At 41.9% G+C, this 25336-nt stretch overlaps 1 protein-coding gene across 1 annotated transcript in view; it reads right to left on the bottom strand.

Moving 5' to 3' along the window:
• The window catches only part of MDGA2 (MAM domain containing glycosylphosphatidylinositol anchor 2), a 386375-nt gene that overhangs the window by 169205 nt on the left and 191834 nt on the right, over positions 1-25336 (bottom strand). The window contains exons 6-7 of the mRNA XM_052783732.1: positions 13574-13770; positions 9864-9996 (exon numbers count right to left, since the gene is read on the bottom strand). Coding sequence (XP_052639692.1) covers positions 9864-9996; positions 13574-13770 — 330 coding nt within the window. The remainder of the gene's footprint in view (positions 1-9863; positions 9997-13573; positions 13771-25336) is intronic.

The raw sequence follows: 25336 nt of genomic DNA, 5'->3' as shown, positions 1-25336 counted from the left end.
TAATAGAACATAATTGAATTATACTTTCATATATACCTCTGTGTGTGTGTATGCATCTGTTTAATTTACAGTCATGATTTCTTGCAGAAGTACAATGCATATACTCCTAACTATACACATTATGAATAGTCCCTTTCAAGTCAGAGCAAAAAGAGAGAACACTCGAGGTCCCTGCTGGGCTGGGACCATCATTTCTGTACTTATTTACTCAGTAAAGTTCAAAAAAGAATAGATTATAATTCCCAGTTGAGGTCCAGATTTTGAATTAGAGGGTAAAAATAAACTTTTTATTGACCACACTGCCACAGCATGCTGCAATATGGTAGGTCCTTTCCTTCCATCAATAGTCCTTAAAAAACCCAAACCAACACCCCCCCCGCCCCCAAAAAACAACCCCAAACCAAAAAAACCCAAACTGAACACCAATTAAAATTACTTTTATACACCTATCCTCTCTGCTTTACCCTCCCTGCTGAGAGAACCACTACCTTCTGACTGCTATTTGACAGTCCTAATTGTTGGTCTCACAAGAGAGACAACTCTTCTAGGCAGAAGGTGCGAGCAATGAGTTCTCCAACAAAGCCGAGGGAGAAAAATTATGCAGAGACACTTAAACGTGAGCTCTTTGCAGGCTTAGGAGCAGAATTTGTCACAGAATCGCATGACGGTTGAGGTTGGAGGCATCTCTGGAGGTCATCTGGTCCAATCCCCTGCTCAAGCAGGGTCCCCTACTGCAGGTTGCCCAGGGCCATGACCAGATGTCTTCTGACTGTCTCTGAGGATGGAGACTCCACAACCTCTCTGGGCAACCTGTGCCAGTGCTTAATCACCCTCACTGTAAAAACATGTTTTTATAAAGTCACTGTCAAGTAGTGACTGGTCATGTAGAGCTCTTAACTTCAGTGGTGTCTCAGGTGCTGCATGCAATCCATTTGCAGAAGAGTAGCAAAATACTCCAGCTGTAACGACTTCCAGTTCTAACAAACTTTGTGTTTAGACACATAAACCAGATATGTTCACCATACATCTCAACCTTTTTTTTGTTTTACTTGCTCTTTTTCCCATTTCATTTTCACTGCCTTTAAAATTCCAGCACTTCTAGGAGCAAAGGAAATAAAAGCAAAGTTCTCAAATCCCAATTCTTTCAGGCAAGCGCCCTTTTTTTTGACTTAATACATGGAATTACTCAAGTAATATATTCCCAGATCAGCTTTCAGTATTGCAAGTGGTTTAGGGTTTAATTCTCATCTTTGCAAAAGCACCCAGACCTGTTCTAGCACAAAGGGGTGGCTCCCCCCACCCAGGGCAGCTGCCCCCCAGGACTGCCAGAGCCACCCATTAGTCCGTGTCCCTTAACCTCAGACTGGGGTGCATGTACCTGCCATGTATCAGCAGTCCCTACTCAATTTGAATATGCTACATGGTGAGAGATAAAAAACAAACAAACAAACAAAAAACCCTCGTATTTTTCAGTTTCCCCTGAGCACTCCACCAAATTAAAGAGGTTTAAAAGTTGAGTAAAATGCAAGATCATTTTGTCCAGTCATACTATCAAGAATGGAAAATTATGAGGTTGCAGGGGAAGCAGAGAGGGGAGTTACAGGAAAGAAACAAAGCGAAGAATGACATTATGTTTAACAAGGTCCATTTTCAGCTGGACTCAGTCTTTATGTGTTCACATAGATGTGAACAAGCTGGCGTGCAGCGCCAGCCCAGGTAACCGTAGCCCACTCCCTGAGCTCTCCCTCTATTCTCAATAGCCTTTTTTTTTTTTTCCTCCTCCAACTTTTTCTGAAATCCTCTGTTTTTTAACCAATGGGGATGCAGCTTTGATGACTCATCTCTTTATTCCCGATTTGCCTGGCTGCTTTTCATCCAGCAGCAGCAGCACTTTGATGACTCGCACTTTGCTCGTGCTGCCGTTCACGCACAGATGTGGCATTGATAGCTCCAACAGGGAGGAAGGGAGGCGGATACGTTTGCTATTCAGAGCACTTCCTCGGTGGTTACGCTCTGGAGACGACTACAATAGCTCACAGCTCCCACACTGTATGAACTATTCATTCTGTGGACATTTTATCAAGAGGGTATGAAGGGAAGGCAGGATCCTCCCTTTAGCAGCAGAGCAGTGTTAAATCAGCTTAACCCAATCATGAAACTGTCCCCTTCATCACTAAATTTATATGCACGGTTGTACATGTAGGCTTAAATTCATCTCGGCTAATTTCAACCACCCGAAAGTCAGGCATGCAATCCGAGGTCACATATCTCGATGAGATATAAGCACCCCTAAAGCACAATTCCTGCTCTCCAAAAATAGACAGGATGAATTGCTCTTCAGAGCTATCTCTCTCCCTCTATCCAGCGAGTACAGTGCTCCCTGAGCAACCAGTGTACTACAGCCACCTCAGCTTTCAGACTGCTAGTTAGGCGAGACAAATCCTGTCTTGCAAGAGCAGCAATCGCCCACACAATTAGTGGATTAGGAATGACTGGCTAATGAGGAGCTGCAGAGAAAGGACCCTCAGGGTTATGGTGGATGGCAGTCTGGACACAAAGCAAACATTACCAATACGTGCTCAGTAACAGGGAGTTATCATACAGGGATGCATAAACAAGAACTTTGTTGGGAAACGTATGGAACAAGCCCTGCATGAGGCTGGGTGCTGTGGAGTACTCTACATGCTCTGAAGCACCAAACTTCACCGAGGAGATGGACAGAGGAGATCAACAGGAACAGTGTGAGGTAGAGATGGTGTGAGTCAGGCAAAAATAAAGGAGCTAGGTTCGTTATCCAACAGAAGAGATGGGACAAGATAAACCATCTTCAAACATACAAAACGTTGCTGCATAGGACAAGAGGATAAACTCTTCTTCATGCCATGGTGGGCAGGACCAGAGCGATGGGCCAGACTGCCTGCCAATAATGCAGCACCTCTGCTGCTGGCAGCCAGGTTAAATGGACATCAGTCGGAAAAGGTTTAGATCTAGTGCATTCTGCCATGAAGAATGAAACTGGATGACCTTGGGGTCCTTCCCAGCTTTATTTCCTATTATTCCTTTTTGCTAAAGCATTAAAACCATCCCCCTTCAGTATTCAGCTCTGAGTATACAGCTGGCTGTGTTTCCTATCTGAGGATTTCAAGCCTCTTTAGTGCAGGATCACATCTCACTGTTGCACTATCTGAGAATGCCAGGGCATACTAAGAGAAATATTTTTTGCAAAATGAGATAATTCTCTTAACACTGTATTGTCTGAATGAAGGGAAACAAAGCAAGTTTATCGTGACAGACTACTGCTTAATGGAGGGATTAAAAGTGAATTAAGCTTTTCTTCAATTTGTTTCCCACCACATGCCCCAGACAGAACGCCAGCTTCAGCTGTGATTTGAATAAACTATGTCATGCAGCTGAAAAATCACATATTGAAATACCCATCTTTCTTGGTAAAAGTTACTGTTGTGCACTATTTCTCTGTTGGAGGCTGCCAAAAATCAGCCTCAATATTATGTATTAATGATCACCTGCACTAAGCAGCCTGAACCGGCTGCTAACATAGAAACCAATATACATTTTCAAATTAATCTGTGCCACCAAAAAATGTTCTGTAGATCAAGATAGAAGTTCTTTTTGCTTTTAGTCAATCATATTAGAATAAATATTAGAGGAAGCCCAGAATTTCAGTGGTTTTATGGGTAAATATCATGCCTTTTCTCTGACACTTTGAAACAATGAACGCTCTTAAAAGGATCCATTCGTGTTATTATTAGATCTGGGCATTCGGATGTGCAATTCAGTTAGCTGTATCTGAAGTTACCTTTCCCAGCTCTAAAGATTAAATAGTGAGTCACATGCAAACTGGTGACAGATTTTAATATCATCTGTCAATAATCCATGTTTGACACAGAGCAGAATTACGCTTGCAATAACATAACCCCTGTATTTCTAAAGGAGACTGCACTTGTTTCTGCTAAGCATCTTCGAAAAGAAGCACCTCCTGATCAAAAAGGCTAAGGCAGGGTGATAGGTCTTCAGGACTTTCATCAGTTCTTACATAGACAACAATATACTGGGGAGCAGAGATAATACCGAATTCAAACAACAACTTCCACAGCACTGTTTTGTCTTTTAATGTGCTTGTTTAATCACAGAACTGTAGAGTCATCTCCATCAGAAGGGATCTCTGGAGGCCTCTGGTCAGAGCCCTGCTTGAAGCAATGCCGATTAGATCGGGTTGCTCAGGACTCATCCCGTCAAAGTCTGAGCACCTTCCCGAAAGTGAGCAAACCCAGCTCCTTCAGCCTCCTCCCACGTGTCACTTGCTCTAGCTCCAGACCATCTTTGAGGCCTCCACTGGTCTTGCTCCAGTCCATCCATCCCTTGCTTGCTCTAGGGAGCCCCAAACTGGACAGAGCAGTCCAATGCAGCCTCCCAAGTGCTGAACCGAGGGGAAGGATCACTGCCCTGGACCTGCTGGCTGCAGTCCCGCTAGTGCAGCCCAGCTTGCTGTTGGCCTTTTTGGCATGGGCACATTGCTGGCTCATCTTCGACTTGTCTGCAAGGCAACCCAGCACCCTTTCTGCAAAGCTGCTTCCTAGCCAGTTGGCCCCAACACATACTGGTACACGGGGTGGTTGTTCCTCTCCAGGGGCAGGACGTGGCATTTCCCTCAGCTGATTCATGAGGCTCCTGTCTGCCCTTTTCTCCAGCCTGTCAAGACCCCTGTACTGACCACTACTCCCAATCCGGTATCTGAGAACTTGCCAAAAGTGCACTGGGTCCCATCGTTTTGGTCATGAATAATTATGTTGTACAGTATTGTTCCTGGTTTTGATCCCTGAGGGATGACGTGAGCAAATGACCATCAGCTGGACATCATGCCACGCTTGAGGCCCAAAGGTCCATCCAATTTTTCCACTAATCATTCACATCTCACAAATCTGGCTATAGAGAAACTATGGGAGGTCATATCAAAGGTCTTACTAAAGACAAGGCAAGAGGATGAGAAGGTATAACAGAGGAATCAAGGTGGTGATTCCAAAACACTCCTAAGGGGGAACGGGAGACAAGAAAGGTGTTGGGGAACTGTTCCTATGAGAAGACACAACCTATAGCACTGTGCTCCCCCCACCCCAGAAACCTTTGCTGCCAGCTCTGTCTTCTGTGCTTCTTGCAGTTTCAAACTGCAAGGACTGTTTGGAGGAAAAATTTCACTGATTTCAGGAACACAAATACACTAAGATGTCTAAGAGGGTGAAAAACATGAATGGGGAAAAGACACTTAAGTGCCATGCAAGAACCCTCTGAGGCCTTGGGGAAGAGACGGGACAGTAGCAACCACAAGAAAAGCCCAATGGGTAGAGCAGGAACCAAAATCAGCTCAGTCGGATTTCTTCTCGGGTGCAGCATGGACATAGTGAGGCAACAAAAATGGGTAACGTAGACAGAAGGCATGGAGGTCATGGCTCTGTGACACCCACCCTCGCAGCTGCTTCTCTTCTGACAACATGGATTCAAGCACATACACTGAGAAAATTCTTAGGGTTCCTCCTCCTTGTCAGAATAACCCCTTGGTTTTGTTGCAAAGCAGCTGTATTCAGTTTTACAGCTCCTGCTTGCATTAACTTATCCAAATTAACTTCTATGTGCTGATTTTAAAGGGACTCAGTCTACTAAAAACAAATGAGAGTCGCAAAATTAATCCCTTCGCTGTTCTTCCTCACATCTTGACTTCTGTTTCTGTTCCTGCCACTCACCAGCAATCTGCCGGCAGGTGAATCTCTTCACAGTGTTTCTGCTTCCCTTCAAACTTCTCATCTCATCTATTTAGATAATAAATTTGCAGAGTAATAGCTGTCTTTAGATACAAAGCGAGTCTGTGCTCAACAAGTGCCTCTACCTGCTGCTGTACAATATTACTGCTAATTGTCATCTTGGGCTTCAGCATATGCATGGTCACATGCATCTGAGATGATCTCAGCTTCTCTCATTACAACATCCACTTTGGTTTTTGTATTTTAAACTAGCCTGCACTGGAACAAAGAAATCCGTGTGTCTGAAAAATGATGCCAACGCACTCTAACTCCTGCAGTACCTACAGAGATATGACGGTGTGTCTAAGGCTTCAGGCTCATGCAGAACAGATGTAATTAACACACTGCTGTTGAATGAAGGGCACGTGAGTGCACCTAATTATACCTATGTGTAACACTTTAAACCTGCATCGTGTCCAAAGTATACTGATGAATGCATGTTCATCTGATGGCATCAGCTTAATTACCGCTCTAATTATTCAAGGAGAAGTACGCAGAAAGTTTCCTTTGCATTGGTTCTATCACAGTAATTGATTGTTACTCTGGTGATGCTACGACACGCGATCAAATAATCAGCAAGACAGTGAGCACCGAAAACAAAAAGGTTACAGGGACAAGCTGGCAGGCGGCACTGAATAGAAGCCTGAACTACTCACCCAAAGACATGCCCGGTGTTCCTCAAATTAGCCTCTCAATTCAGGTGTGTGCACAGAAACATAGATGTATGAAAGACTCTGTGGCATAAATAGTAGCAGCAGAGCACCTGGATCTGCAATGCTTTCCTTGAAACAAGTGTCTACGTTCGTGCCTGAGTCACTTATAGCTCTTGGTGAGGGAAGGCGGAGAGACTTGAGAGTGTTTCAGAGAAAGAAAGAGGAAAAAACAAGCGTTGCTGTGCCTGTGTCACCATAGTCTCTAACAATACGGGAAGATTATGAAGCAGAAGGTTCAACGGGTGACTTGGCTGTCATCTGCGAGGACCTCAGTGGCCCTGGACGCATAAAGTAGGCAGGATAGTAGCAGGATAGCGTAAGAGCAGTAAGGATTTCCAGGCATACAGGAATAGTTACATTGGTTTTGGTTTTGTTTTTTGTTTTTGTTTTTTTTTTTCACATCTGCTGAGCACAATTCCTCAAGCACAATCTGCCAACGATCGTCACACGTAACGAGCGCCCGTTACAGCGTGCAGAAGTCCTGCTGCGCATCAGCGTGGGGTGGCAATCAATCAGGGCCAGCGGGGAGCCAAGGCGCTCCCTGCGGCACAGCAGCTTCCCCGCCGCCGTGCGCTCACCGCGTCAATCAATCGAGGGGAATGGCGAGCCACCGCACACAGATGGGCCGCAAAACCCTCGCAAACCCCATCTGGCTGCTGGGACAGCTGATATCCCTGAGCAACCCAAGCTGGAGCGCACATCCATGGCAGGGAAAAACCTTCCCGACTTCGCTCACAAGTCAATCAATCAAAGGGAGCTTGACAAATCATGCAACAGCCTCCGTGTCCTGCAATAAAAGCCTGAACCCAGTGAGCCAAATCACAACTGGGAGGAGACGGAAACCCACAGCTGCTGTAAGCCTCAGCTATTCTCCTTAGTCACCTCTTTCATCAGTAACAGCCAAGTTCAACAAAAACTTCTCACACCAGTTGTACTTACAGGCCTGATAAATGCAGAATAGCCAAGTTGCCAGCAATTTTACATTACGATCATGTAATTTGCAGCTGAATTTAAATTCACTTGTAGCCACGTAAATTACAATAATTATTGTGCACGTTTGCCACCTTACAGACACTTCTGTTTGTCTCTCCTTTGTTTCCATTAGATAGGCATCTCCATTACATTCCTCCAGCTTTAAATTAAAAAACAGATGGACAGGCTAGGACTGCTCTATACCGAAACAGAGTACCAAGTTCAGATTCTGATTTTCATTACTTTGGATTTATCCTGCATTACTCTGGATTTACAATTTATATAACTTCTATGAAGTTACACCAGGTGAAGTTCTACCAGAGAACTTCTATATCAGATGAAGTCATACCAAATGAGAAAAGTTTTGTCCCGGAGTCATCAACACATCAGTTACTGTCTTTAATGAGTTTTTGCAGTAATTACTACACGTATTTAATCTTGCCCTTGATGATGGTTGCAAGCAAGTTCTTCATGAGAAAGTGTGAATCCTTGCAATTTTTCAGGCTTGTTTACTTTGGAAATTACTCCAGAAGAGCAATTCCTGTTAACGTAGCAAGACACCTTTCTCCCAAAATAAACACGACAGTTGTAAGGTGGGAATAATTCATTCTTTTTGCAAAACTAGATCATCATCACCTGTCCTCAGTTGTAACAGTTATGCTATTTGATGTTGCCCCATTACTGTAACATACACAAACTTCTGTTGCAGATGAGGTCCGACATGGACAGAGACTGTTCTGGCAAAATTATCACTCTGACAAATGGGAGCGGTAACAACTCTCATACTCTGTTCTCATGGATGAGGGTGGATGAGTTATTACCGGTGTTGAGAGGAAAGTTGCTCCCACCTATCAGCTACAGCTCTCCATGGCAGACAGGCTTTCATGCCTTTTCTGGTATGAAATCAAAGCAACTAATTAGGGACAAACCTGACATTATGATTTTTTTTTTTCCTGGCAAAATTAATGAGTGAGTAAATTAAGGGCTTCAAATCATTTTGCCAGATACCTTCAGAGCTGACTGTAATTCCCCTACTGCCAGTGGCAGCTTTAACGCTGAGCTGTGAATTTGCTTTGCAGTGGGTCGTGTACAGTAATGGTACATACCACAATTTTGAAGTCCCTGCTGTCAAATCAGAAATTCAGAAAAAGCTGGAGGCAACTCCTTGGAATAAAGCCGTGAGGACAGAAATAATGTGAAATGTGCAAGTGCAAATAAAATTCATAGCTCATCTTAGATGCACTCAGCATGTTAATGCCTCAACTGTTTTGTTCATTTGCTACCTGTTTTCAGTGCCCTGAGGCACACGCTATTAAGGCATAACCCAACATAATCTAACCTGAAGTCTTCAACTGTTACAACATTTGCTGCAGAACTGTTCTCCAGAAAACAATTCTCTGAATTTTCTAATTATTTAGAAACCTAAGCTGAGAACTTTGCTCTTTGGCATCAGGTTTATAAACCATTTCAAACACGTTCTCTGCGGATCCTGGACACAGAGCCTTTAGGAGAATTAAAATCTGTAATTTCATCCTCCTGGAAACCAGCATTCCCAACTGCACTTCTTGTGATCAACCCCCACATGAGGCTCTTGAGATACATAGCAGTGATACAGCCACAAAGAGAGGGAGATATACAACTGACTGATTGGTCAGCCAGGGAGAAGTCCAAAGAAGAGAGCAAAGGCACAAGAAATGCCACAACATGGAGACAGCTTGCTCAGAGACCATAGCTAAATGCCTAGTTACCCTCCTGAAAAGCACTTCAACACAACTGTTTGAATATTTTCATTTGAATCAATTAAATCCAAAAGAAAACATTTTTGTTTAAATCAGCGTAAGAAATCAATGTTCAAATCGATGTAAGAATATCAAATCGATCATATAAAATCAATCATTTAAATCAATGTAAGAATATAAAAAGGTTGACTTTTTCCTAAAATATTTTGTTGACCAAAAATAACGATCTTTCAACAAAGCACTGAGAGAAGTGTTTTTGAGTATTTGTTTTTACTCTATGCCCAGCCGTGACTGAGATGTCCCTTCCTCTTACCTTGCAGCAGTATCTTCTTTGAAGTCTACCCATAACAGCACACTTCCCCGACATTGGGAGAAAACATAAATCTGATACAAAATCCAGAAAGCGATAAATAGGGAGCAATCAATCAAAACTCTTCTTCAAATCCTAACTTTGGTGAGAAAAAAAGAAAACGCCTGAAAACGGCTTCTACAACTTGCTCCTACATAGATCCTACCGCTGTGTGGCCGCGTACGGTCGCGTACGTTTGAAGCAAGAGAACAACAGCGAGACACAAAAGGCCACGGGGACATTAAATGACTGGGGAGGGTCACTGCTGGAGGCCCACCTGTTTTATTGGAGAGTCGGAAGGACACCATCTTATCAGGGATGCTGCAGACATTCCTCACCGAGGCGATGCAGCTGTAATTCGCGTAGTCCTGAGGTCGGAGGTTCTTCAGCTTCAGGATCTTTGTTTCTCCCTGCACATGCAAAAGAGAGCATTAGGAAGGCAGAGGAGCAAGGAGGGATGCAGGAAAGACCAAGAAGTGGTCCAGAAAACATATTTTAATTAATTACCTGAAAAAACGGTGGCTGGCATAACCTAAAACTGTAGCCCCACATATATTAAAGGCAAAAGAAGAGAGAGCAGCGAGGGGGAAATTGGTTTGACAGGGTCTTTCAAGTTGCAGCATTATTCGGGATAATATATCTTAAGGTACAACCTACATGATGAAAAAAAATCACAAGCTACAGAAATCCTGCTGTTTTCCTTTGAAAATGAGCTGCTGATGGATTTTATTTTTAGCCAGCAGTGTAAATGATGGAGCAGGGACCTGAACGGGATATGTAATGAAGGAGTTCCTTCAGACACAATCAAGAGAAAACAGGAAAATGTAAGATTTCCACTGCAGTACTATGTGAAATGGGCACTGCAGAACCAGAAACTCAGGAGAAAAAGTAAGTTGCTGAAATATGTATGTAAAATCTTACAGTATTGTTAGCAATAAGAGTAACAAAGCGCCGAAAGGAGCGTTAGATACAAAATCCTGAGCTTGTAGAGATGTCGTGGGACAGAGCAGGGAGGAAGAAAGCACAGGGAGCACAGCGAAGCACATCAGGGCGTGAGGATGCGACAGCGTGGAGGGCTGCGGAAACATCAGATAATCTATATGTATCAATACCTGCACGTTATTCATTCTAGCATTAAAATAACAAACTTCCTCAGGCTTTCAATCTCCTCCTCCAGCTGCCTGCTTTCAAGTCATTGGCTGTGTTTATAGTGATAAGCTAAAAATGTATTATGCTTAGACAAGGCAAAGGCAGAACCCCAGCCCAGGGAGGTAGCCACTCTGAACGTGCTCACAAAGCATCAAAAGAGCAAACTTTGGAAAAATGTTCGTTATCACGTGTCCTGTTAAAGCTGAACAACTTTTAATATTACCACAGCTTGAGCAACATATGTATTTTTTTTTTAATATCATGTGCTTCAACTGCCCAGGCCTGTATAAGCAAAAATACGTTGGTTGTGAAAATGCATGTACAGAACTAGCAAAAAAAAAAACAATAAAAGAGAAGATACAGCTAGCCAGACAAGAGAAAAAAAGTCATTGAAATCAAGCTTGGTAGATGTTTAGAGTATTGGAACTGAAGTGCTTTGTATGTGTAATCAGTCCCATGGAAATTACGTGATTTAAATTAAGCATGTGCTGATTTAGTATTTGCAAGACCAAGTCTTTGAAAGGCTGTTCCCAAAGATAAAGATCCTACTTTAAGAAGAGGTTTAGCTGGGCTAGAGAAGGGCCTGATCCAGGTTAGCAGGAGCTCAGCTACCAAAGTCATTGAGTTCCTGAAACAGAGAGCAGCTGCATTCCATCAATTCGTTCCTTAGCTGTGGACTCCAAGCTGAACTTGTGGGCTGAACTCACAATGGTATTCTGGATCATGTCCCCAGATTGCAGAGATTTATAAAAATGTATATATTTTCTTCATTGGTTTGGATAATTAGTCTAATTATGTCTAATTGCATAATTATTGTAAATACAGCAAATTTAATCTTGTACTCAGGCTGTGCAATTACAATGTGCAATGAGGATGATGCAAACTCTTAGGAAAAAATTCTGCATCAAGATTTTGGTTTTGAAAAGTTCGGTATTTCAAACACTCCCACAGATGAGAATGTGCCTGTTTGTTCAATTTTTTTCCCATGGCAGCTAAAATAAGTAGCTGACATTACCTGACTCATCAAAAAAATCTGTTCAAAGTTCAAAAATTTATTTGTATACGCCGAGTTTTCCAGGTGCCTTCTATGATTTAATAAAACAAGAAAACCATCGAAAAAAACCCTAGCTTTTTTGAGGTACAATAACTTAGAAAATTTAATTGTGTTACTACTTGTTTTCCTTTACATTTCATTTGACTTTTGGATTGATAATCCAGCTTCAAAGCAGTCACCAAAAAATGCCACCTCAAATTTGTATCTTTTGACGCTCTAACGTCAAATCCCCTCTATCCCTCTTCACATCAGCTCTTACTTTTCGTTACCGTATCATAAGCGGAACCAATTATGCAGGGAGGTGCAGTAGACATTTATGACTCTTGAACCTTTAATTACATCTTTTCCTCTTACAAACATGTATCAGATCTTGTAGGTACACCAAGATACACTAATTCAACCTGACCTCCAATAAATGTAAAAAGGTTATGGATAAGCTTTCAACTATCAACATGACAATCTGATTTAGTCATTAATTTCGCCCAGAAAGAGGTTCTAGGAAGAATGCTCCTAATCCTAGGTTAGATTTTATAACCTAAAAATATTTAAAAAAAAAAAAAATCTAATTTCATGTGACGCATTTTAGTAGATATGTTCTTATTAGACAATAGGGAAGGTAATCATCAGCATTTCCATATTGAAATATAAATCAAAAAGTCCCATGTGAAGGGAGTCTCTCACTTTTTAATTAAAACATTAAAAACCTCCAGTTTACACACTTGAGTCCAAAGAAACAAGCCACAGATTTTCTAAACTGGGTCCGTACATGTTAAATTAAAAATAATCTCATCACATTTAGGAGACCAATAACTTGACTATGTAATCTAATTCTCATCTCTGCAAGGTTCCAGGCTACACGTTTCTCCATAAAATACCAGGCCACTGTAGTAATATAAAGCTGTCAAGTACAATAAAAAGAAAAAATGAAGGTGCTCTCAAATCATTAGCTGAAAATTATTTATGAAAGTTGCAGGTTGCTCGCTGCTATGAAGACCAAATTACCAGGCAGTTTTCACCTCTGTCTTTACTCGTTATTGCTTCAGACTTTCCAAAACAATTTTTTCTCCATTTTTCTTCTTTTTTTTTTTCCTTTTTGCAAACACCGTCACACACTTTTGTCTGTAGACAATACGATATGCCACCTTTTTAGTCTGAGACCGTGCAAAATGTGCTAACAATAAATTAATCTGATCTAATCTGACAGACTCTTTTGATGGCCCAGTCTGCCTTCGTGGCTGTGAGTGAGAGTAGGAAGACTTAAAAAAAGCACTTCTTTCCATTTTTGCCACTTCGTCTTTTAAGTGTGTAATTCTGGAACAAAAACTTATATTCAAAGAAGTGAAAGGCAGAATAAAATAGAAGAAACAACACAGGGAGTTGCCATAGAGTTCAGCCTCCTAGAAAAGCTTTTTAGGCTGTAACTTCTGTGCAGAATCACTTTGCATTGTATTGGAAAAGATTAGGAAATAGCAGTCTAATCAGAGGTTTGGGCTTGCAGCGCCCAAGTAAAATGACTTCAAAGGGGCTCCTGCAGACAGCGCTCACCGTGCGTCTTCCCATAATTTCCTATTTCATAATTTGACAAAAAAATTAAGAGACATATTTCTATATTAGGAAGACTTATAATAACATACGGGTGCATTTGTGCCGGGGCGTAGTTATCTAGAGGGCATGCCCACTTACCCACACCACAAACCCAGCAGGGATATGCAGGCAGATCCACTTACAAAGAATCTGGTGCAAGTAGCCTAAGGAAGGAAAAAATACTGTACTTTCATTCCTACCTGGGTAAAGAAGGGCTCATAGATCTCCACTCCTTTATCAGACCCTTGCAGCAATACCTCTTGGCCGCGGCGCCAGCTGTACCGAACAGGCGGATTGGAGTTGGCAACGCACCTGAGAAACACCGTTCTCTCATAGTAAAACTGCTCTTTTGCTTCCCCGATGCTCTGGTGGACTGTTACTATTGGATCATCCAAATCTGGAGAGACAGAAAGAACAACCAAGATAAAGTCAGGCTTCAGTTGACACTACGACGGTTCTGCGATGGGAAGCGCGTGCATGGCCTTGTATACAAGTCAACGGCAAAATAGAGGCAATACAGCTCTAAAAGCCACAAACGTACGTTTTAGGACTTCTGCAGCAGAATTCAGTTTTAGAGTTTGATTTCATCTGCACAGCACCTAGCACAACTGGATCTTCATTTACAACTCGGGCTTTTAGATACAACAATATATACGATATCACATTTGATAATGTCGATCATATTTCTGTTATGTTTCCACTAATACTTAGGTTTCATATGGTGTTCATCTTTACTACTTGTTTCTTATGCATGATTTTAATTTAAATGTCTCTTAGACAAAATAGTTTATAAAGCTTTGGAAATAAATAGACAGACTAATTTGCATCCTAATGGTAGGCTCCACTAGAACATAGATCATGTGCATGCAGCTGTTTTCCTTTAAAGCAGCAATTTAATACAGTAATTTAATGCATATTCCCTTCTTTTAGTTACATGCATTTAACTTCTAGCAGGTAAATTCATCACAGGCTTTAGAACACACTTCTCTTGATTAAAATACAGATATCATATAATTACTCCCACTGCATCAGCTCGAAGAAAATTAGATCCCCATCACAGAATTCACTCATCTTATAAAGGGAAGAAATAACGATAGCCCTTGGAATGTGAGTACACCTAATTAATTAATTTGGGCTTTATTCCATCAGGAACAAGTAGATTCCTGTTTGCAGGATGCTACTATTGTTTATTATGAGTTTTCTCTGAAGGTACAGTTGCATCGAAGAAGAAAAAAAAAAAAAGAAACAAACCAAGAAAAGCAATGGCTATTTTTACTAAGATCTCGTTAAAAACACTCAACCTCCAAATGACGTGGTAAGCAATTCCCTGGTGAGCTTTAGGGAGAAGTTACATTACCTGGAGGGCTGGCAGCCAAGGGGAAGTTGCTTCTCTAAGTCTAGCCCCTATGTTTCAAAGGTACGTCCAGGTTTGGCTCCAACAGTTACAATACAGGCACTGATGCTGTTACCCACAGAGAGTAGGAGCAATTTGCCTAATTATACCTGTACCGATCCGGTCTGCAAGCACACAGCAACACCACATTCTCACGTGCAACTCAGCCTTGACTAAAATAATTTCAGAACCTTATCGGCAGTGCTTCTTCCTTAAACAAAATGTAAATAATGCTTTAAGCAGTGCTTCATTAATTATTCATCCACAAACGTAACCCTATTTTTGCAAAGTCTTCTGTGAGTAACTATCTAAATGTCAATTCATCAGATTTGAGGCCACAGTTCAGCGAAACGCAGAACAAGGTGCTCAAATCTCAGCATGACCACCGGTGTCAAAGGGAAGGCGGTCACGCTCAAAGGCACCCGCACACTTGAGTCCCTTTTCAAAGGTGTTGAAAACAAGGACAGTTGGTTTTGGGGAAGCCTCACATGCATTTTGCTCCATGTCCTTTCCCCAAGTGCGAGCCAAACACCATATATTGTATATGATGGACCGTATATTGTACATGATGGACCATCAGCACAGGAGTTCTTAAAAGATCTGGGGGTTTGATAGTTTTATAAACTAGAGGTGAGCCAGAGGCACATGGGATTATTAAAGGAAGCCCCTCATTAACAATCTGAATAGATTAGCAGGTTTCAAACGTCCACACTGAAAAGCAGTTTGCACTTAGTTATTCTTTAGATGCTTACATTTTGATTTGCATAACAAGAATAAAGCTTGAGAATCTCTTGATTAATTAGAAACAAAACATGTTCCAAAATTTGGAATAATTCAAGCAATAATATCTTGTAATAGAGCACGAATTTTAAGTAAATGTTACCTTCATTCTACTCTACAAAACATTTAATTTAATATCACAGAAACAAATTATGAGATTGTTGCTCCAAATTAGGATGCCATTTTCTAATGAGATTTCATTTTTGTTTTAAAGGTTATTTTAAATCACAGTAGCATTTGAAAAGGGATGAGGTTGCTGAAATGTTATGTCTTCTACTCATGCAATAGAAAATAAAAAGAAGGAAATTAGCTGGCTTCAATTTCCAGGCCAAAACACCTGTTCCCTGTATTTTGATGAACAACAGAACATTTCACACACGAATGCTTTCCAGCATCTGCTTATTAAAGCACATCCTTAGACCACAAACAAGGATGACTGGCAGCCAAAAGCCTCCAACACCGAGTCAGGGGACCGCTCCGCCAATCTCTCGCCCTTAGATGAAGGTGCATCCCCTTAGGTGACATACACAAGAAGTCCAAGTCTTGACTCCGCTTCATTTTGATGAATTTAATCAAGACTAGACAGAATAAATCACTTAAAGCCCAAAACCTCTTTGCAGAAGAGGCCTTGGAGGTCCCGGCGGCAAAGCAGAACAGGAGGTGGCCGACTACATCCCAGGCTGCAAAAGCAAGAGTGCAGCCAGCAGGTCCAGGGAAAGGATCCTTCCCCTCTACCCCGCACCTGCGAGACAACGTCCAGAGCACCCTGTCCAGGTCAAGTCATGGACATACTGGAGCGACTGCAGAGGAGACCACCATGATGACTGGAGGGCTGGAGCAGGTGCCATACAAGCAGAGGCTGGGGGAGCTGGGTTTGGCCAGCCTGGAGAAGATAAGATGAAGGGGTGATCTAATTTCTGTTGACTAACTACCGGGAAGTTATAGAGAAGATGAAGGCAAACTCAGCAGAGCAGAACAAAGCACCATGAGCCAACAGGTATAAGTTGCACTAAGAGAAATTCCTCCTGGTTTTAAGCGAAAACAAATTCCCCGTGCAATCAGACAAGCGCCCAGAGAGGCAGCAGGATACCACCCTTGGAGACATTCAAAGCTTGACTGGACACAGCCCTGAGCAATCTAACCTAACTGTGAAGCCGGCCCTGCTTTGAGCAGTAGGTTGGACAAGAGATCCTTTCCAACCTAAATTACTCCATGATGTCATGAGCTGTGATGCCATCACTCGCTTGCGCTACGTGCTCTCTTGCAGCAGGTCCATACTGGATGTGTGCTCACCCCCTCCGATACCGGTACTCCTCTACGACAGAGAGAAGAAGGCACCCTCATTCTGCACGGCACTGTACCATGACAGGGGATGGATTTTGATAAGAATATAAAGACACCTCAAAGAAATTTAAGTTGGGAATGCAAACGCGGCAAGCCCTCTGCCAAAGCATTTCATAATGGTCAATTAATAGAAAATTTGCACTGCAGAACTTGACTGATTTTTCCATCGGCAGTGCTGGAAAGATGTCGACAGCTGCATCAAAGCAAAAGAAGCAGCACTAATAGGAGACAAAATAATGCTTGCAATTGTGAGATTTCACTGAACACTCAACTGCCTGCCCCGCTGTTGGGCAGGGTTAGACAAATGTTTTACTGGATTGTTATACAAGACTGTATTTTGCTCAGGCAGTGCGAGAGCTGCAAACATAATACAAAGTATGTCTTTTTCATAATAGTGCCAAGGTATTCTGCAGAGTTATTACAACGGAGGCATGCAACTGCCAAATTCATTGCCTTTAGACAGGTTATTTTAGAGTCACTTGATCTTGGTGGCATTAATGCTCGCTTGTCAAAGCTCTCCAGAACCTCAGTTTCAGTGTCTAATTGAATTGTTACTAACCGATATTCAAATTTCCAAATAGATTTTAAAAAAACCCAAAAACTATTTAAAGCTCTGTGCCTATGTGTAAGTATCCCTGGGTGTTTGTTCACTAAAAGCACTGGAACAGTCAGGGACTCGGCATTCTGGGAGGGAAGCTACGGACTTCAGGTAGTGCACAGCAGTTAACCTGGGAAGAGGAAAGAGGGGAAATCACTGAAGAGACAGGGAGATCTTACTGCAGCAGAGAAAGATTTAGCATTAGGAAGCTCAGCTAAATGAATTTTTTTACATGCTTTACAAGAGAAAAAAAAGCCACTAAAATTTTCATTTTGGGTTGATCAAATTATGAAGAGTTAACTGACTAATCATTCCTTAAATTAAACTGAAGTCATGGGTGTTGCTATGTAGTTAAAGTCTATTAATCAAAATTAAAATAATTACAGAAGTATGTTTTCCACAGAGGTTTATGCCACCATTAGGTTCAATTTTTCAGTCCTTAATCTTTGAATTGAACCAAACAGTTTCCAAAACCCAGATGGCACAGGCATTCTAAACGCTGTATTGGAAGAATTCCCTTCACACATCCCTAAGCTCTGAAACAAACAAGAAAACCCAGTATAAGCTGTTCAAAATGGGTCTAATCTAAATGCACTGTGAATTGCATCACGACGGTCAGAGATGTTGGCGTGGAGGGGGCGCAACTGGGGCAGATGCTATTAATACCCCCTCTACGTTGAATTGCAAAGCACTGGAGGCATCGCACTGGCTGCGAGTAGGAAACACGGACCATCTCCTGAGACCCTCACCTGAACTCCAGGGCATTTTCACATACACAGACAGGAGAGCAGGATCACAGACTATATTTGCTATATCATCTTTTTTCAGCTGCTGGGACTACACAGCTTGATGATTTCATTTGTTAATTAGATGCCTTTGTCTTCGGATGTTCAAAGCAAGCGATGCTTGGAAGTCAGGATAATAATAAAACATGCATCTGGTAAACTGATTGAAATTGCTTCATCAAGACACCCAGAGAGGAGACAGCAGTGACGCATACATTTAGCCTGCCTAACTCATAAGTTATTCTTAAATATAAAAGTACAATATTTTTCGTCCTATTTTCCTTACTATAGCCTCCTTGACCTAGCACAAGCTATCAATAATTACGCAGGTTTGAAGGGCTTTGTAGTACTGTATGGTACAGAGCAGTTACGCATGATTCAGAAGGTGCACAAAAATTCAACAAATATGTATTTCTTGCCTACCTATGGAAAGGATAATGAGCTGTCTTGCATGCCATCCATTAGTACATGCAGTGTGGAGACACAAGAGCTCCAAACAAGCTGGAAACAGGGGAGCCAAGTTACCTGGAGCTCCACATAAGATATTTTTCCCTCTATAGCCCTTTAAAAGAGATTTATTATGCATCTGCAGTGCCGTATTGTGTGTGCAGTACAGACACAATAGCAGAAAGCAAGCACCATTTACAAGGCCAGATCCTATAAGCAAGCAAGCCTTTCTTCCTTGCTCCCACAAGAGTAAGAGTGTGACCCTGGAAGACCCCTGATGAGCTTATATTGATTTCCAATACTATTTTGGGAAGATCAAACACATGCTAGAAGGCTGCTAACATGCTCAAACACGAAAGGACAGGCAGGATGACCTTAGTAGTCAACAATACCCCGTGCAGCTCGAGAGCATTTCTGCCTGCCATGCTTTACCGAGGGTTGGAGTCTATCAACAAAGAACCCAAGAGGAGAAATGTAACGAACACTCAGTGATGTAGTTTTATGGAGTAAACGTTTGCTTCATTCTTTTGATGAGGTTATAAATACACCTGATTGAAACCCATATAAACTGCACCCACTGGATGAACTGTTCATACCAGCATGTCCTAATGACATGGGGAGGATGGCACAGGGCTGACAGCCCTGCAAAAGGGCAGCAATAGTTTTGTTGATCCAAAGACACCAAACTTAGCCCAATCTCATTATTTAAGAGACTAAATTAGCATCAGAGTCCCTGGACAGCAGGTACGCTGGTGCTCAGGATTTTACATTTACAGCACAAACAGTACCACTTACCACAATACTGAATTTCTACATGCGCATGCATGTGCATACATGAATAAAGATCAGTGGGTTTTCCTAACAATGAAGAGTCGGACGCTCACACAGAACGATATACATCTATGAACTCATAATAGAGGTTAACAGCGCAAGACTGTGCCCTGGCACGGTCTGAGACACACACCAGCAAAGACCTCTCAGCACAGTTCTGAAATAGATGGGATTGCTGGGATCACTGCGTGCAATAAGAGTAAGGATATAATTTTCTTTCATATATAGAATTGGAGACCTGAGTAAGGATCCTAATCTGGTGTCAGCCATTGTTAAGCAACATTAAGAAATTAAAGGGCAAAGAAAGAGCAACAGAAAAGTACTTATGCACTAGAGAAAGTACTTATGACTTTGGCTTGCAGTGAAAGATGTAAAGAGCGAGACGCATTTAATTTCGTAGAAAAGACGACTGAACGGTAACTTTATTATAGGATGTAAGCACCTCATGGTGGGAAAACAGCAGGTACAAAAGAGTTCTTTTGGCTACCAGTAATATATACAAGCAGCAACAATAGCTGGAAACTGAAGGAAACCCAGTTCAGTATAGGAAAGAATAAAGACTTTTTTTTTTTTTTTTGAAGATAAAGCAGTTGAACAGAGGAACAGACTACCTGGGCATACAGAAGATTCCTCACCTGTTCAAATCAAGACCAGGTGCTTTTTAGTGAAATACAGATTATTACATTCAATATAAGAACAGCTGCAAAAAAAAAAAAAAAAACAAAAAAAAAACAAAAAACAAAAAAAACAGATAGGGCTGTAAGGTAAAGGAGGTTAAACTAGACTGATGTCATGGTCAATTCTAGTATTAAATTTTTTGAAAAAAGGTAATTAAAGAGAGAGTTGATTAAAGAATTCCAGATCATTATCATTAAATCAAGTACACTTGAATCAAGAAATTATTTAACCTATCTTTCCATTCTACTTGCATTAGACTATACATACCGGAATGTCAGCACACTTTGGTTCCCCGGCCGGACGGACATGGGTGTGAAAAATGTTGATGAACCATGACTACCCACAAACAAAGCATGTAAGAAACAAGGGTTGAAGCCACTCTTTCACTGCAGGGATTGAAAGGACAGCTAGATAACAGGACAGCAGTTACAAAAGTACTCATAATGTATGACTCTGCTACAGGTTCTTCACCTTCCAGTGATTTATCTTCCTTTTATGAACTAAGATTCAGACATAAGCATACAGGAGTTGGACAGTCTTCAAGAAACACAAATTCTTATTCAAATATATACAATTGCTTGAGGAGGAATTCTGCAATAACTGCCTTGTTATTATCCTTGTTTTATAAACAAGTAACCTTGTTTTTTTAATTTTCTCTGTACCTGTAAAGAAACAGAACGGAAGATTACATTATAAAAGAAAAAAGGATTTACCAACCAAGCCAGGAGAAACAGGCACTAATACTAAAGGCCACCTGACATGCACAACACATTACTAGGAGTAATTGTTACACATAGGATTTTTTAACATTATAAGTAATTATTGGTTGCATAATCCCAAACCTAACTAATGCTTGCTCCTTCATTTTTTAAAGAAACAAAACTTAATTTTGTTGAAGTAATGAACATCAAACTGGGTTAAGAAGGTCTACTTCTAGACCACATCCATCTCCAGTGAGCGGCTTCAGCAGACTTCCAGAGCTACTCACAAAGTTTCAATCCCTGTAAAAAACTACATTCTGAACATATCGAGTGCAAATAGTGGCACCCTGGAGAGCAGGGGCTCCTGATAACACTCCACTGCTCTCTTACTGCCTTCTTCTGGACTTCATATGTCCTAAAATGAGCACAAAAACATTTTACTTCAGTAAAAAAATATATATCTGACAGTCTATACCTATATAACAGAAAGTGCCAGGTTTCCTTCCTCCCCACCTTGTATATGTTCTCCTCTTCCAAGATTCACATTTATTTTCTAGCCTTAAACTCTTTCCCATTAAAAATGTCAGTATAGAAATCTCACCAGTTCTCCGCATACTTTCTCACAATCTCTACTCTTAAAGACGACTGTATTTTTTCCCAGTTTTACTTGAACAGAATACAAAATATGCATTTTAGGGGAAGAGAAATAAAAAGAAAGCCAGGACTAGAAGAAATAAATAATGGTGAGTGGATGATGAAAAAGGAGGGCATGTAAGAATCTCCTTGGAGGCAAATGAAGACAACAAATCAAACAAAACTACTGCAAAAAGGAAGAGGAAAATGAACCTGCCCAGAATATTTAGTGCCCACGCCTGAACCCAGACAAGTGAAGTCTTTCTGCTGACTTGAAAGAAATCCCCCAGCCAGTTCGTTGTAGGAGCATAGACTAAAATCCCATCCACCTTGGAAGGGACCCTTAGGAGGTCATCTACTCCACATCTTGCTTTCTCTCCATACTGATGATGATGTCCAGCAATTTTGCATCATCAGCAAAAATTCATACCAAAACATTATTATAGTATGTAAATGCAGCTGAATCTCAAAGAGCAGCTAAGATTTGTTTCCTTAGGTAATTGCATTTGACTGCCCATCTGCCAAACCTCCCTTCCCAAAACCTTCTGAGCTTCTTTTAGCAAAATTTCAAACGGGGATCGAGATCCCAAAGATAATTAACCTCCAGCACGTTATATAAAATTGGCGTACGCACGTGGGGAGAAGCGGGCACTGGAGCAAGGCTCGGATTAGCTGAGGGAAACACGGCACCGCGAGCTCATCGTGGCCAGCAGGCATGCAGCAAGCACCCTGGCCCCAGAGGCACCCATGGGTGCCCTCCACACAGCCTGTCATCATGGAGCTACTGGGGAGACTACGGGAAACAGCAGATCTTAGGGAGAGGGAAGGGAGCTGGAGGTGTGGGGAGGAATCTAAGTTTTATTAATACTGTAACTCTAATTATACAAAATAATGTATAGTTATGCAGGTGGAGGACCTTGAGGTGTTTGGTTAGATGCCTTCTGCAGTGCTCCTGGTAGACCTGCACGTGCTGGCTCGCAGGGCTGAGCCTTCCTCTGCGCCTTTTGCTCCTTAGATAAAGGAAATTAAGTGCAGGAGTGCATTTCTGCTTATAATGAGACAACCCACACTACATATCTTCAGAACAGCAGCAAAATCTCGCCTTCCAGAGAAGCAGCCTGCAAAACAAACCATATGCCAGGGAAGTTTTCAGATATGTCCATTTGGCAGAACGGGAGTACTTCCAGTTACCAACAGCAAATTTGAAAGACATCCTAAGCCATAAACTCAGTGCTTTATAAAACCTAGGCCTATTTCTATTATGGCTTAAGTCAGATTCCTACAAACAGACTGAATTTTCAACCCGAGGGATATTTACAGCATCAATTATCTTGAACCTCATCTGACGTACTCATCTCAGACTGATCTAACTACAGCTATTATCATGTGTTAGAGACAGGTTTAATTTAGAAAAGGAATAGCGTAAAAGGCATTCAAATAACCTTATAGCATTCTTACTAGATTTTTTCAACGAGGAAAATACAATCTGCATATGCAGCCAGGTAATACTATGGAATTAATACTTTGTAATTAATTGTAAGCTTTTTTTCTTTAGTTGAAAAATACTGATGTTAGGAGTATTACATTGAACAAATTCTGCAAGAAACTTCCTCAGCAGCTATGCAGGGCTAATTAAACATCATTGAACTGAGCTCAACATGAAAATAAAAATCTTCCTTGGCTGATCCTAATAGAAGTTTTGCATTTCCATTCCTGCATGCATGCATATTTAATCTTTACTTCTTAATTTCCGCAAGCAGGGTTGTCATTATGTATTAGTCAGTTATTTTAGTGTTTACTGTAAAAGGTCTATGTCTTTGGACACCCAGAAATAGCAAGGTGGGCGGGTGTGCTCTGGCCGCTCTTGCTCCTGCCGACCAGCACCATTCCCGTGATTCCTTGTTTTCTGTCTGTCTACTTTTATCTATTATCTCTTTTCTTATGCAAACTGTGTCTGTCAGTGTTCTGTGTTAATACATCCCCTAGTATCATTGTTGTAGTACCATAAGTGTATTATTCTCATAACAATATTCACCCATAATTGACATAATCATATGTACATATTTTAACCTAATGGAAAAATAATCTTACTTCTGAATCTTTTAAAAACTTCCCCTTTCAGAACATCCCTAAACCAGTAAAACCTGTAACAGAACTGCAGACAGAAAAGCATAACTCAATGCCAGCAGCGAGCAGACTGCAGCCACCGCCAAACCCCTGCTCTCCTCCGCTAGCATCGGAATATCGCTCCCAGGCTGGATGACACCGGGTGACAGCCCCGGTCAGGGTCTCTCCCCGGTGCTCAGTCTCCGAGTCACATTGCAAACAACAGCACATCGCAAACGCAAGAGAGACAGAGCAGTGAGTCTTTCTCTCTTCCTAAAAACCAAGAAATCAGAGTATGCAAGAAGCGGGCATTTGAGTCCGGGTGTCTAGCGGAGACATCAGGAGGGGAAACTTCTCCGCATCCCAGTGGGAATGGGTTACCAGACACGCATTTGTGCCTTTGCAAATCTCTCCAAAGGTGATTTTGCACGCTTATCCCTGGCACATCGGGATGGCTGCTCCCGCCTGGTAAGTCAGTGCTTCAGACTCCTGGTCCGAAGCAAAGCACAGGTCTTCCCACCTGCCCTGCTGCTGAAGCTGCCAGCAAGCGGTGACAGTGCAATCTAAACCGCTGGAAGCCCCAAACTCCATGAAATAGCCCCAAAACAAAGAGGCAAGTACAAGCAATGGAAAGGCACGGGCGACAACCTAAGAAAGCGCTCATCAACTGAAGCTATGCTGCTGTATTTTCAGCCTCCAGGAATTTATTCTAAATAGAGTTTGTTTTAGTTAAATTACCCAATGGCAAACACAGACTAACATGGTCTGGATCAGATCGGGCCAGTTCACACCGGTGCTGGGGCACACGCAGGTGACGAGGAGTTTGACGAGGCTAACGCAAACCAGCGTGGTCTGCACCTCCACGGGGGGTCGCAGGGAGCCGTGCAGAGGGTTTGGTGGATGCTGGGGCACAAACTGATTTGGAGCAAATGAATCCTAATGTTGACACCTGTTTTTAAATCAGCAAACAAGTTAATACTACTTGCTTCAAATTTTGCGCTCAGATGAACGCCCGGGGCTCCTGGGGAATTCGGTCAGTGCAGTGCCTGGCTCTCAAGCTCACGTTTCCATCTCCTATTAAATACAGGATCCCCTCATCCCCAGAAACCTCGCAGGTTTTGACCCTGGCATTCTCACCCAGACTAAGCACTCCTGCTTCAGCCGCAAAATCAAATGGGCGTCCTTATTTATAGCCACAGGAAAATACTTTCTACACTACTCAATGCTCTAATTATGAGTTGCAAGAAAAAAAATCAACAATCTAAAGGATCCCTCCCTTGCAGTCAGATTCATTTGCCTGGACATACTAGAATATAAATCTAAAGTTGCAGGAGAAAAGGCAAATGAGCAGGAGGGGTCTTGCTGTGCAACACGAATCCACAGCACAAACTGAGGCTCAATCGACCACAGCACTATCACTTCCCTATGAGTTTTTGAAAGGGATTTTAGGGAATGCCTTACCAAACTAATGCTAGTCAAAGAGAAATTCTCTTTTGAGTTCTTCAGTTGCTCTCTACAGACCTTCTGGCATTTTCTCCTGATCCTTCTACAATTTCAAAGGCAGACTAAATTCGCTGGTTCCTTGTTATGAAACTGCCACAAAACAATGGCCCATGGAAATGGACACACGTAAAGCAAATTAGACCAGAGGATGAAGAATTAAAGAA

This window comes from Harpia harpyja, chromosome 3 (assembly GCF_026419915.1).
Source record: "Harpia harpyja isolate bHarHar1 chromosome 3, bHarHar1 primary haplotype, whole genome shotgun sequence".
NCBI lineage: Eukaryota > Metazoa > Chordata > Aves > Accipitriformes > Accipitridae > Harpia > Harpia harpyja.
This window is presented reverse-complemented; position numbering and strand designations above follow the sequence as displayed.